Source organism: Rattus norvegicus, chromosome 1 (genome assembly GCF_036323735.1).
Source record: "Rattus norvegicus strain BN/NHsdMcwi chromosome 1, GRCr8, whole genome shotgun sequence".
Taxonomy (NCBI): Eukaryota; Metazoa; Chordata; class Mammalia; order Rodentia; family Muridae; genus Rattus; species Rattus norvegicus.
The window spans coordinates 103,974,697-103,988,536 of record NC_086019.1 but is presented as its reverse complement, the minus strand read 5'-3'; the positions used below and the strand labels follow the sequence as shown (position 1 = coordinate 103,988,536).

The 13,840-nt window shown below is 55.3% G+C and overlaps 1 protein-coding gene across 13 annotated transcripts in view; it reads right to left on the bottom strand.

Moving 5' to 3' along the window:
• Shank1 (SH3 and multiple ankyrin repeat domains 1) overlaps nt 1-13,840 on the bottom strand; it is a 49,472-nt gene that overhangs the window by 5,351 nt on the left and 30,281 nt on the right. For 7 of the 13 annotated variants that reach the window (XM_017589761.3, XM_008759416.4, XM_017589760.3 and 4 more), the window contains 9 exons: nt 12,473-12,555; nt 12,105-12,229; nt 11,460-11,595; nt 10,884-10,964; nt 10,306-10,329; nt 10,054-10,122; nt 9,585-9,703; nt 3,638-3,734; nt 27-3,114 (listed from right to left, as the gene is read on the bottom strand). In XM_017589761.3, coding sequence (XP_017445250.1) covers nt 27-3,114; nt 3,638-3,734; nt 9,585-9,703; nt 10,054-10,122; nt 10,306-10,329; nt 10,884-10,964; nt 11,460-11,595; nt 12,105-12,229; nt 12,473-12,555 — 3,822 coding nt within the window. The remainder of the gene's footprint in view (nt 1-26; nt 3,115-3,637; nt 3,735-9,584; nt 9,704-10,053; nt 10,123-10,305; nt 10,330-10,883; nt 10,965-11,459; nt 11,596-12,104; nt 12,230-12,472; nt 12,556-13,840) is intronic. The other 6 variants (XM_063274953.1, XM_063274952.1, XM_063274951.1 and 3 more) reach the window with 3 other exon arrangements.

Genomic DNA, 13,840 nt, shown 5'->3' with positions numbered 1-13,840 from the left:
CCCACCAGACATAGGCCCCTGCTCACCTCTGCCGCTGCAGGGAGGACGTCCTCTCTGGGATGTAACTGGCTCCTCCGTGGTGGCTGTCTGTGCTGCCCCCGCTGCCTCCCCGAGCCCAAGGCAGAGCTCCTCCTGCGGTAGAGGACCCACCAAACTGCTGGAGCTTGGAGCTGAGTTCGCTGATGATGCTGGCTTTGACCGTGGCCAAGGCAGAGGCCTGAGGCTGGGACAGGGGCCCTGGCAGGGGTGGTGGTGGTGGTCCCGGACCCTCCTCCCACGGTAATAGCTTCCGAGGCAGGGATGAGGCAGCGGGCAAAGGTACAGGCGGGACTTCTGGCTCAACTGCCACGGGACCCCCTGCCACACCTGCCGTTGAGGGTCCAGGGCAAGCACTCAAGGCCAGTAGCCCATCTGTTCCAGCTCCGGTCACAGAGACAGTGGGGCTGGTGGGGGTGACAGGATCTCGGAGTCCCCCACTGGGACCAGGTCTTAAATTTCCACTAGTCCCAAGCGCCCTGCCCCGGAGCTTAGAAGGAGTCATGAGCTGGGGAGGATATGGTGGGCCAGGAGTTCCACTGCCCCCGAAGGCCTGGCCATCCAGGTAGGCAACGTAGGTGTCCAGGAGCTCCGTCCCACTGGCCACCCCGGCCCCGCCCCCAGCCACGCCCCCTGTATTGCCTCCTCCTTCGGCGGACAAGCTGCTGAGTGTGGATGCGCTGCTGATGGTCTCCAGCGGGTGATCACTGCTACTCCGACTGTCCACCTCCTCAATTCCAGAATCTGTGCCAGGTGGAGGATCAGGGCCTGGCTGCGGTGCTGGGGGAGCTGGGGCTGCCGGGGCCGGCGGGCCTGGAGCTGGAGGATCCCCAGGAGCCGCGGGAGCCCCCTGGGTCAGTGTGGCCACTTCGCTGTCGTAAGAGGTCAGGCTGGATGCTGTGGAGTCCAAGGTGGGAGGGGCTGCGGCTACAGCGGGAGGTGGGGCTGCGGGTAGAGGGGTAGCCGGGGAGGGAGGGTCAGGTAGTGGGTGAGGAGGCCCGGGTGTGAGAGGCGACTCTGGCTTTTCGAAACTATTGGAAAACTCCAGGGGTGGAGGCAGCGGCTCCGCAAACAAGAACTCGCCGTCGTCCACATCCACCGAAGGGGCTGGCGGTGGCAGGACCAGTAGCGGAAGGCCGTTCTCCTCGTTGCCTCGTGGGGAGGTGGGAGAGGTTGGCAAGACTCTGCGAGGGCTGGGAGGCGGGACCCCAGGCCCATCTTCAGTAGAGGACCCTCTCGTGCCAGCTGGGGGAGGCCGGGCTTGGCAATTCTCAAGGAATCGCACGTGCAGCGGCAGCCGCTCCGGCTCCTCCGGGGCTGCTGTGCGCCAGGCCTTGCTCACCCCAGGATGGGGAGTTGGGGGCTCCGGCCCCAGCTGCAGCAGGAGCGGCCCGACCCCGGGAGCCGTCGGGGGCAGACGGTGCAGTAGGGAGCGGCGAGCTGCAGGTGGACTGGCGGTAAGGGCCTTCTCCTGACTCCCTAGGCCTGCCCGGTACCCCAGCTCCCGGCGCGCGGGGTCCCCCCAGAGGCGCAACACTGGCTCGTGACGCGCATGTGGCGAATGGGGTGAATGGGGCGAGTGGTGGTGAAGGGTAGGCGGTGGGGCGTCGTAGCGTGGTGATGGAGGTCTCGGGGGCGGCTGAGGGGTGCCCCCACCCTCCGAGGACTCCTTCAAGGCCCGCTCCCGGGCGGCCAAGGCCAACCCCAGCGGAGAGGCGGGATCCAAGGCTTTGCCGGTCAGCGGATGCACCAGGGGCCGCGGGGGGAGGAAGCTGGTGAAGGCGCTGCTGCTCCCGCTGCCCCCGTAGGCTCGGCTGCCCGCTGCGTAGGCCCCGTAGCCCCCACTGCTGCCCCCTGACTCCAGCCGGAGGTACGGCTCTGCGGAGAACATGCCTTCGTCAATGGATTTGGAATGGCGCAGCCGGGGACCCGGGGGCCCCCCCGGGCCCAGCCCGCTGTCGCCTCCATCCTCATCTCCTGCGTCGGTGGACAGGAACAGCGTGGACCGCCGCCGGGCTTCGTTCTGCCAGCCTCCCTCCCTCCGCGCCGCGCCTACTAGGGCTGCTCCAAACTGGCTAGTGAAATCCAGGGTGGCCGGGCCGCTGGGTGACGCGGGAGTGGGCACGGGCGACGGGGATGGCGGCACAGGGGACGTGGCAGGTGCAGGGCTAGGCGAGGATCCGCCGCCGCCCGCGCCATCGGGCTGGGTGGGGGGCTCAGCCTCTGTGCTGCTTCCCTGACTGCTGCGGCCGCTGCTACTGGTAGATGGGGCTTTGATGATGATGGTCGGGATAGGGATGGAATTTTTCTCCGACGGCCCGGCCGGAGGTGGTTCAGACCGAGGCAACGCCGGGGATGTTGGAGAGGACGCGGAAGGGATGCTGCCCTTTTGGGGCTCGCCTTCCACTTTGGTCTGCTTGACCAGTGGGCCCTTGCGACCGCGGCCGGAACGTGCTGGTACATACATAGCCGCACTGGCCGCCCTCGGGGGCAGTTGGAAGTAGCGCAGGGCGGGAGCCTGAGTAGGGCCGCTGCTGCCTCCGCTGCTACTGTGGTGGGAAGGTGATGGGGCCCCCGAGGTCGGGCTGGGTCCTCCACCTCGCCAGCCTCGAAGGCTGGGCTGGGGTCCCAGGGCCAATCGAGGTGGGGGATCGTCGGGGGAACCTCCTGTCTCCATCTCCGGTGGGTGAGGAGGATGTGCATGGTGATGGTGGGGCTGGGGAGGTGGCGCGTGATGATGGTGGTGATGAGGTGGATGGTGGTGGGCAGGGGGCAGGGCTGCGCTGTGATATAGGCTCTTTTCTCGGCCCCCACCACGGGTGTCAGGAGGAGATGGCCCATCGAAAGATGAAGGGGAGGAGGCGGGAAGGGGACCCCCAGAACTGGGGTTAAAGGGCCCTCCCCGAGGCGAGGGAGTGAGGCGGCCGGAGGAGGAGGGGGCCGGAGGTGTGCTATAGGGCGGCTCTGGTGGTGATGTAGTGGGTGGTGGGGGTATGTCCTCTGAACCGGGGACTGACAGGCTACGACTGAATTTCATGGCTGGGGGTGCTAGGTAGGGTCTGTCGTCTTCCGCAGCCCCTGTTGAGACACGCAAGACCAACGGAGGAATTACGGACTGACCCAGCCCCTTCTACATATAAGCTGTGTACGGACACTGCAATCAGCAGAGGCGCGAGAAATTCAGTGGAATTTCATCCTCCGGCCAGAAGGGGGCGCCGTTTCCTAATTATTCAAAGGTCTCAGTTCATGCTTATGGTGATTTGGAGTTTAAAGCATGCTTGAGAAAAAAAAAAAGGACTATCATTTTACACAGAGACGCCCAGGAAGCAGCTAACTTCTCCCTCAACAAGTATCTGCTTCCACTTACTACCCATCTGCTACCAACAATCCTTCTTCCGGACCCTAAAGACCCAGGTTTTCTAGATTAAGGTCACAAAGCTCAGAGACCACCCACCCAGTCTCGAAGGTGAGAAGCAAAGCTGGAATTCATCCAAACCCGACCTCACCTAACCAGGGCCATATGTGGTGCTACAACACATTTCCAAACCTCAAACCTAGACAGTCCTCTCTTGTGCTCCACATTCCTTTCTGGGAGACATACCGATAGATTTCTGCCGGAGCATAAGGCCGGGTCCAGGAGGCAGGAAAGAAGGCCGGTCATAACTTGGCTGGGAGCGGTGGTGAGGATCAAAGCTCGACTTCGGGGCAGCAGTTAGAGGGAGAGAGAAAAGAGAGCAAAGAGGAATCAGTCAGAGTTTTTTACACTCTGAAAGCTACTTTCTCCTCTGAGCTCTTTCATGGCAGAAAGGAGGCGTGGAGAAGCTAGAGAGCAACTGCTGGAGGAGTTCTCTAGGGAGGCAGTAGGGAGAGAGAAAGGGAAAGCAGGCGGCTGAGCCATCCCACTAAAGCAAGCACCACCTGCACTCATGGCCTGTACCCAGGTCCCACTGACACTCTTCTGGCCTGTGGAAGCAGCCACTTCTCTGGCTTTCTGTTGCTTCCTCTCTCCTTCACTCCTTTCTGGTCTCTTTTCCAGAATTGGTGGAATCTTTCAAAAAGAAATCAGGGCTGGGGCCATTGCTCAGTCAGTAACATGCTTTGCCACACACAGAAGCCTGAGGACCCCAGTTCTGATACCCAGCAGCCACAGCCCACATCAGACTTAAAGATGTTGTGTGTGTGTGTGTGTGTGTGTATGTATGCATGTGTATATGTGTGTATGTGTGTATATGTGTGTATGTGTGTGTATGTGTATGTGTGTGTGTGTGCACGTGTGCATCTCCACTCATAGAGCCCAGAAGAGGGCACCAGAGCTACAGCTGCAGATGTAGCAGGGGTGGGGGTGGGGAGTGAGGGGCTATATGGGGGAGGGAGTGGGCTATATGGGCCTGGAATTCAAACCCCCATCCTCATGGTGACACAACAAACCCTCTTAGCAATGGAATCATCTTTCTAGCCCCAGTTTCAACTCATTAAAGAAAAAAAAAAGTCTGGTCGCCCATCTATGGTTTATCCATTCATCATTTGTATCTGCCCACCATCCCATCTGTCTGTCTGATCCTGTGTCCATCATTCCATCTACCCATCCTTCCACCCATCTGCCTGACCGTCCACCCATTATTCCATCATCCGTCATTCTATCCGTCCATCATTCTGTCCATCAATCTCCCATGCACCATTCCATCTGTCTGACCACCTATTATTGCATCCGTCCACCATTCTATCCATCATCTTCTTCCAGTCACCACTCCATCTCTCTGTCATTCCGTCTACCCATCATTTTTTTTCCTGACCTTCCATCCATCCATCATACTGGTTGTGTTGGACTCCAGAGTGATGGTGACTCCATACAGGACAGGATGTGTGGACTATTCTAGAGGGCAGAGGTAGTCTGAGGAATTCAAGGCTTTCCTGGGTCTCCAGAACCCTGTCGCTGCATTGGCCTACCTGGCTCAGAACTGCCTGACCCTGTGTCTGTCTCATTCTTTCCACTAGGCATAGGACTGTCCCACAAGACATGAATGTCCTGGCTACATGAGAGGCAGGCTATTAGTACTTTAGAGGACAGAACATGGAGTCCAGTGTCATCCTGGAAGTGGAGAAGCTGAGGCAGGAGGATTACTATGAGTTCCAGACTAGCCTGGTCTACAAGTGAGTTCAGGAAAGTGCCAGCCTCAGAAAAACAACAAAGCATGCAAGAAAACAAAAAAGTCCAACCCTACAATGACAGATACACCATGGAGGGTGCTGTCCACGGGTCCCCAAATAACTCAGGGACAGTGTAAGTGTCTGTTATCCCATTGGAGCAGCAAAGAGTATGAGAGACTCAGGGAACAGGCTCCTCACAGGGATCAAGCTGATGGGGAAGGGTCTATGGTGATGGAGGAGGGACTGTGGTAATGGAGGAGGGGCCATGGTGATAGGGGAGGAGCTGTGGTGATGGAGGGGGGGCATGGTGATGGAGGAGGGGTCATGTGATAGGGGCATATTGGGAGGGGTCAAGTCGGCAGAAGAAGGAGGTGGTAAAAGGGAGGGGCGATTGTCACAGCAGAAAGCATTGTGTGAAAGAAGTTGTGTCAGAGTGCCTGGAACTGAATGAGAAAGGCTGAGGTAATAAAACTAACAGAGAAGACTCCTGGAGAGAAGAGCATGTTTTGAGGGGAGCCAGGCCTGAGGGGAGGACACTGTTTGCAGACTAAGGGAAAACACTCTGATTTAGAAAAACTCAGATCAAAAAACTGGGTAAGGGGTTGGGGAGATGGCTCAGTGGGTAAGTTCTGCAAGTATGAGGTTCTGAATTCAAATCCCCAGAACCTACATAAAAATCCAGGCCTGTCTGCCCATGCTTGTAATACTAGCATCGGGTGCATGTGTGAGCACTAGCATTGGGTGCATGTGTGAACACTAGCATTGGGTGCATGTGTGTGAGGGGAAGAGGTGGATCCCTAGCGCTTGACAGACAGCTAATTTAGACAAAACTGTGAACTGCGCTTCAGCGAGGTTCTGTTTCACAGGGACAATATAGTGGCGGAGGAAAACGCTTGTCCTGTTCTGGTTTCAGAATGTGTTACACTTGCATGCACACAGATACATGGTGCATACACATGTCATAAAACACATATGACATACAGACTACACACACACACACACACACACACACACACACACACACCACTACTCACGTATCATACGCATATCATACACATACCATTTGTTTCTGTTTTTGAGAGACTCCAACAAATAAGGTGTCCAATCGATACCAAAGGCTGTCCCCTGGTTTTCACAGGCACATGACCACGTGTGCATGTACACTCGAATACACATGAGCACATACATGTAAGAGATGGGCTGGAGGAGAACTGAGGCTGTCAGATGGCAGTTTGGGAACCATGCAGTTCAGAAGTGGATGTGAAGGGTCAGACTCCAAGGACAGTGCTGGGCTGAGATCAGAGGGCGCTGGCACAGGTGTGCACAGAAGACTGCCAGTTTGTCGAGAGCCCTATTCGACTGGAGCTGACCTCATTTGACCCTCCTGAGTGCTGCCAACTTCAACCAATTTTCCAGAGTAGGAAACATGCTGGAATGAGGTAGCATAGATCAAAACCACGTAGGGAGAGAAGCCAGGATTTGAATACACAGCCCAGTGCAAGATGTGTATGCCTTTGATTCCTATCCCTGCCTTCCTCATTTTCTCCACTCCTTTGTCCTAGATTCTTCCTGCCTCCCTCCTCTCTTCCCTCCATTCTTCATTCCTTTCTTTCTCTTTCCCTCCCTTTTCTGCCTCCTCTTTTTCTTTTTTTCATTTAAAAAATACTAATATTCTGTACTTGTGTGTCGGGATGGCACAGCTGATAACCAGCAACTGTAGACATTTCAGACATCTAGAGAAACCAAGGATGGGCAGGAAGGGAGGGCTGGGGTCTGCAGAGCACTCCACCAGCCAGAGAAGCGGCCTCTAGATTGGGAACTCCAGGCTGGAGTGTGTGCTGCGCGTGGCTTAGTAGAGAGTCAATGCCGAGGGAATAAATGACACCTCTGTCCTCACATCACACAGTGGGAAACTTAGCCCTTTCTGCCTAGAAGCTGTATCAGCTCTGCTAGTCTCAGTGAGATGGGTGTCTGCGTCAGCCACAGAAATCGTGGAGATTTCCCGACCCCCATCTCAGCAGCGCATGTCTACAAATAGTCCCCATATGCCTTGGGCACTGTGGCTAGAGCAGGCAGGTGCCACAACTCAGTCTCCCTGCATAACGTGCTGGCCAAAAGGCACTGACATTGCTGTAGCAATAAATGTCTTATTCTTTGGTTTTCTGAGATAGGGTCTCAGTCTAGGTTGGCCCTTGAAACTCGTGGAAATCCTCCTGCTTCACTCTCTATGTGCTTGGATTATAGGTGTGAGCCACTACTTCTGACTTCGAAATTCACTTAATAATTATTTTGAATGTTGGGGGTGTAGCCCTTACATCATTTACTTAACATCCACCAGTGAGGGGCCGGGGGCGTGGCTCAGTGGCAGAGCCCCTGCCTAGAATGCTTCAGTGAGGGGCTGTGTGTGTGTGTGTGTGTGCGTGTGTGCATGTGTGTGTGCGTGTGTGCATGTGTGTGCGTGTGTGCATGTGTGTGTGCGTGTGTGCATGTGTGTGTGCGTGTGTGCATGTGTGTGTGTGCGTGTGTGCATGTGTGTGTGTGCGTGTGTGCATGTGTGTGTGCATGTGCGTGTGTGTGTGTGTGCGCGCGCACACGCGCGTGGCTTAGTAGAAAGTCAATGCCTAGAATCCTCCAGATGTGTGGTTGAGTGATACAACTTCTGGCTTGGCCAGTGGTTCTCAATCTTTTTGATTCCATTCCTCACGTTGCAGTGACCCCCACACACCTATAAAATTATTTTTGTTGCTACTTCTTAGCTATAATTTTGTTACTGTTGTGAATTGCTATGGAAATATCATGGGACCCTTGTGAGAAGGGCTATGACCAAAATGTTGAGAACTGCTTAGAATCTCCTCAGTGGGGAGCAGGGATAGAGCCCCTGTCTAGAATCCCCCAGAGAGGGCCTGAGTTGTGTCACAGTGGTAAAATGCATGAGACCCTATATTTTGTGTGTTTCAGTGTGACTGGCTCTTGTCCACAACACAGCATTGCTCCTGCCCTTAATCTATGAGAGGAGGCTGAGATTCAGTAAGTTTTGAGAAACGTAGTTATCATAGTTAAGTATCTTATAGATAGATCTGAGAAAGCCCAAATTAATTTGTCAAACAGTTTCTGGGCTCCCCAGAAGCCAAGGTCTGACCCTGAGAGTAAATGCCCCTTGGCCACAAGGCTATAGTTGTGGCCTGAGGACAGAGCCTTAGCAGTCAGAGGGCAGCGGCTAAGGGAGATGCCAGGCAGGTGGGTCACCTCCAGAGGTGACAGCTGGTGGGCACACACAGTTCTGGTGTGGATGTGTTGGTATCAAGGACCAAACTCATATAAGACAGGAATGAGCTAATCTGTGTGGAACACAGTGTCAGAGAGATGTTGAATACTTGATACAGATTTCCCTATGGGAAAGGGCAGGTGGAAAGGACACACAGGCTATTGTTCAGTGTGTGTGTGTGTGTGTGTGTGTGTGTGTGTGTGTGTAGGTCAGAGGTCAGCATTACATGTCTTTTCCAATCACTTTCAACTGTATTTAAAGAAAAATTATGTGTATATCTGTGTATGGGGCTGTGCATGTGGACTTTGCTTTGCCCCCAGAGGGGAGAAAAGGAGATTCTTTGGAACTAGATTTATAGACAGTTGTCAGCAGCCCGATGTGGGTTCTGGGAACTGAAATCCAATCTTCTCCAAGAGCAGTACACGCTCTTAACCATTGAGCTGTGTCTCTGATCCAAGCATCAAGGTTTTAATAGCATCTAAGGTTTGTTGAGCATCTAGGATCATGCTGGGTGTGAATAACTCTGACAGCATTGTATTTCATGTGGAGGCAAGGTCTCCTTATGCAGCTTAGTCTGATCTCAAGTTCACGGCACCTTTCCTAGCTCAGCCTCCCAGGGTCTGGGATGAGAGTCACAAACCTTCATGACACATGTCTACAGCATCGTTTTGTCTTATGTGAGATCCTTAAGGTGGGAAGGAAAGAGGGGAAATGAGACTTAGCATGAGAAGCAAAGGTGTCAAGAATGGAGGGAGAGCCAGTGGTGGGGGCACACACCAATAATCCTAGCACTCTGGAGGCAGAGGCAGGCAGATCTGAGTTCAAGGCCAGCCTGGTCTATAGAGTGAGTTCCAGGACAGTCAGGAATACACAGAGAAACTCTGTCTTAAACAGAATGGAGGGATAAGATGAGGAAGGGGGGAGAGAGAGATAGAGATAGATAGAGAGAGGGGGGGAAGGGAGAGAGAGGGGGAGAGAGAGAGAGAGAGAGAGAGAGAGAGAGAGAGAGAGAGAGAGAGAGAGATCTTAGAATGGGGAGGAAGGAAGACTAGAGCTTAGAGATATAGAAGACATTTGGGGATCTTCCCATCAGCGCACAATCCCCTCAGTTTCCTTCCCACCCCTGGTCACCTACCTCAGTGGCAAAGAATCCTTTGGGTCGGTGCTTGCCCAGGGATGCCAGGCCACCAGGCCCAGGACTCTCACTTGCGCTGATGGTCTGCTGAGCAGCGGCCAAGATCTCATCCAGTTTGTCTGTGGGGAAGTGAGGATGGTCAGAGATGGTGAAAGTGAAAGTCTGCCTCACCGGAGACCTGGCTGCCTTGGGGTAAGATGCAGCATTCATGTGGTCCTATCTCTGTCTCTGTGTGGAGACAGAAGCCCGGCAGGCAGGGCCCAGGAATGACAAAGCACAGGAGAGTAGGTGGCACAGTGATGGTATGAAGTGCCCGGGGGTTCCGGGGCCCTGAGTGCTGAGCTCACGGGTCATTGAAGGGCACACGGGGGTGGGGGGAGGAGGAGGAGGGCAGAAATGCATGCAGCAGCCCCAGAGGCTCTAGATGGGGGGATTGGGGCATCAGGGAGCCATGCCGTTGGCTTCTTACTGAGTGCCATCTGATACACAGTCCTCTTTTTCTCCATGCTGGGCACTGCCGCGGGCTGTTGCTCGTATTCTGTGGGCAAAGGGGAGGGATGAAGCTCAAGGGTACCCCTGCAGAGGGCATGGCCAGCAGGTGTGGGCCAGCAGGTGTGGCCAGCGCGAGGTGGGGGCAGTGAGGGGCCGGGTCGAGGGAAGGGTAAATCCGCCGCTGGGGTTGGGAGACTGGGACCCTCCCGCCAGACCTGAACCCACTCACCAATTTTCTTCTTCCAGGGGGAGACTAGCCCGGGGGTAGACAGCAGAGGAGCCAAGAGTTAGGACATCAGGGGGACGTGAGGGATCCCCTCTTTGGAATACCCACCTCCCTAGGGACCCAGGGTGTGGAATAGTCAGTCACCTGCCCAACTGACCCCAGGTCAGGGGAAAATGAGACCCGCCCCAGGTCATGAGAATCTGCCTGCAAGGAGCAGCTAACCTTCCTCTGTTGGTTGAGGGGGGCCAGTAGAAGGAGAGGGAGGGGCCAGTAGAAAGAGGGGAGGGGCCAGTAGAAGGAGGGGAGGGGACAAAAGGAGAGAGGCCCCTGGTAGAAGGACACATACAGACCCCCAGAGACCCAGGACAGAGAAACAGAGATACAAGAGGGCAGAGAGGAGACTCTCAAAATCTTTCCAGTGACACACAGGCAGGCCACGGACTCTGGCCCAAGGACATGGGGGAGGGGCGGGACAGGAGGAGACAAGGACCCCTCGTGACTAACAACACTGACAAAGTCAAGGGTGGTCCAGCCCCTTGCCCCTGGCCGCCCCTGGCCCTCGGCCGGCCCCACAGGCTCACCCATTTCCTCCAGCTCTGAGGTCATAGACTTGGAACGCAGGGAGATGGCTGGGGGCGGGAGCCGCTTAGCCTGCTGGGATGCTGGAAAGGTGGGGTGGGTGGGAGGTGTCAGTGTTGCAGGGAGGAGACCCCTCGACACCCACTCCTTTCACTATGCTTCCAGAACTCTGAGAACAGCACCCCAGCATGCTGAGCCCTCTCTGCCTCAGTTTCTCCCCCAGAAAGGTTCTGAACAGGCAGGCCTTGAGGGGAAAGGGGGGCCTTGTGAGAGTTTGGGGGAGTAGCCCTAAGAGTCTTAATTTGGTGGCATTGGGATACCCAGGCCTGGCTCCACAGATGGCTGGAGACGCTCCTTTATTTTAAGGCCAAGTCTCCTGTAGCCTAGGCTAGCTCAAACTTACTAAGTAGCTCAGGATGACCTTGAGCTTCTGATCCTCCTGCCTCTACCCAGATGGTAAGATTGCAGGTGTGCACCAAGATGCCCTTTTCTGCAGTTCTGGGGATGGAACCCAGGCTCTGTGTGTGCTAGGCCAGTGCTCTACTGACTGAACTAAGGTCATAGCTGTGATGAAGTACCTTTCTTGTGGACAGCCTCGTCCATGTCTGGGTGTCTGGTCACCATCACCACCTTGACCATCAGTGTGTTGCCTCCCTGTCGGATCATGTTGACCACCTGGCGGTGGCCAACCTTCACTACATTCTGTCCATTCACCTGTGTCGTGAAGGAAGGATAGAATCCTTTTAGCTCTAGAGTCCCCGACAGTGACCTTCTACCCCACCCTCCCCCCTCCCTCTCCCCTCCATCCATTCGTGGTTCTCTGTAATCCCCACATCCCAAGACTGGGCTAGCCTGTGCACGCCCAGTCACCTCCACACCCTTCATGTCCTTGTATTGCATATGTAGGGGAGACAATTCTGCTATGCTTTTTAAAATGTTTATCTCTAGGTGCAGTTACACTGTGTAGCTCAGGCTGGCCTGAACTCACTAGGTCGCCCTAGCTGGTCTTGAACTAGTGGTGGCAGCAGTGGTCCTGGAATGACAGGTGTGGGCCACCGCTCCTAGCATGAGCACCTTTCATGGGTCTAGGGAGAGTTGCTGGACAGGTGTGGGTGATTCCACAGACTGAATGGGGTGAATGGGTGCCCAGAAGTGGCACACAGCTTGTGGACATAGGGGGTTATCACCAGGGGCCCCAGGAGGATAGTGTGGCCAGGGCTCACCTCGATGAGGAAGTCTCCCATCCGTAGTCCAGCCCGCCATGCCACGCCACCCTCGTCCACAGACTCGAGGTACTGCAGCGCCGGGAAGGCCGGGGTGGGGGTGAATTCCTCGATGGGGGTCTGCGCTGCAGACGGGGAGGAGCCGGCGGGGTCGGAGGGGAGGGGGTGGAGAGGCCGAGCAGGGGATGGGGCTCAGACCCAAGTCACAGAGGACTCACTGGAGCTGAGTGAGGGACCAGCACCCCAGGGTGGGGTAATGGGTGGGCTTAAGGGTGTGTGTGGGGTCCCTTCTCTTTTTCCATCCTCCCTATCCAGGCCCTGCTTCTTGGATCAGAGGCTCTCCCATCCCCTCCCTGGCCAGCACTCACCCTTGGCCCCCCGGAGCACGAACCCGAACCCCTCACTGTCCTTCTTCTGCAGTAAGACTGTCTTCTCCTTGATGATGTAATCACTGGCAGGAGGCAGGAGGGGGTGGGGGTGGAGAAGGGCTCATGAGGCACAGAGTTGGTGCTCCACCCCATCAGGAGCACCCCAGCCCCTGCTTAGAGACCATTCACTGCAGTTCCTCACCCCATCCAGTCTGTACTTATGCTCAAGACACCCCCTCAAAGCCTGGGGTGCTCTTGTTTCCACCCACTCTTTCCTCATTCATCCTTCCGTGAATCCATCCACCCATCCATTCAGCAGAGCTGTTACCGAGCCCACGGTGCACCAGGCATCCAGTGGGGTGGGCAGAAGAGGCTCTGAATTACCACAGCCCTGCTTGAGTCCTGGCTGGCAGTTTCTTGCCTGTGACCTTGAACCTATGACTTTAACCTTTTGTGCTTTGGCGTCCAAGCCTGTCATGGGGCAACCCCCTGCCTGTAGAGGAGGTCAGAACACTGCACACTACAATGCCTGTGTGTGGCATTGTACACGCAGGGCTTAGCAGCACAAAGCCCACCCCATGTCCCTAGGCCAAGGCGTTAAGTCAAGAGAGCAAACATACTACCCATCTCTTTCCTTTTCTACAGGAATACTCCAGAGGACCAAAGCCAACCAAAAGAATGTTTATACTACCCTGTCCAGGACGATGGCTGCTAGTTGTACATGACTATTTTTATCAACATTAATCAAGATTAAATTTAAAGTGTCAGTCCCCTTGGGTAAGATGGCCACACGATGTTCCTAACAATGGTGGTGACACAGAACATTCCTGTCACTTATAGAAAGTTCCGGTGGACTGTGCTGACGGTGGAGTCCCTTGATAAGTCACACATGCTGTCACACACCAATGACCAGCCCTGATGATGTGGGCCTGTCATCCCGGCTACTGGAGGGGGTTGCTGAGGGCGTTTGATCAAAAGTTCAAGAATGGCCTGAGCAACTTAGGGAGGTTCTATCTCAAAATAATGTGAAGAGAGAGCGAGGGATAGCTCAGCAGTAAAACTCTTGTCCAGAGACCCAGTGAGGGGTTGGGGGTTCAACTCAGTGCTAGAGCATCTGCCTGGAGCCCCCAAGAGAGGGGCTGGGTTGTGGATCCATGGTAGCACACCTGCCTAGCCAGCACTAAGGCCCTAGGCTCTATCTCTAGCACTGGGAAAAATAAGCACCAATCCCCCCCCCCCCCGAATATGGCGTCAGTTCTAAAGTCATATATCTCACCAGCACATCTCAGTAGGACACAAACACAGAGGAAACTGATAAAACTCCAATCCTAGCACCCATTTCCGTGCTGTCTCAGGCTGGTTATAGCA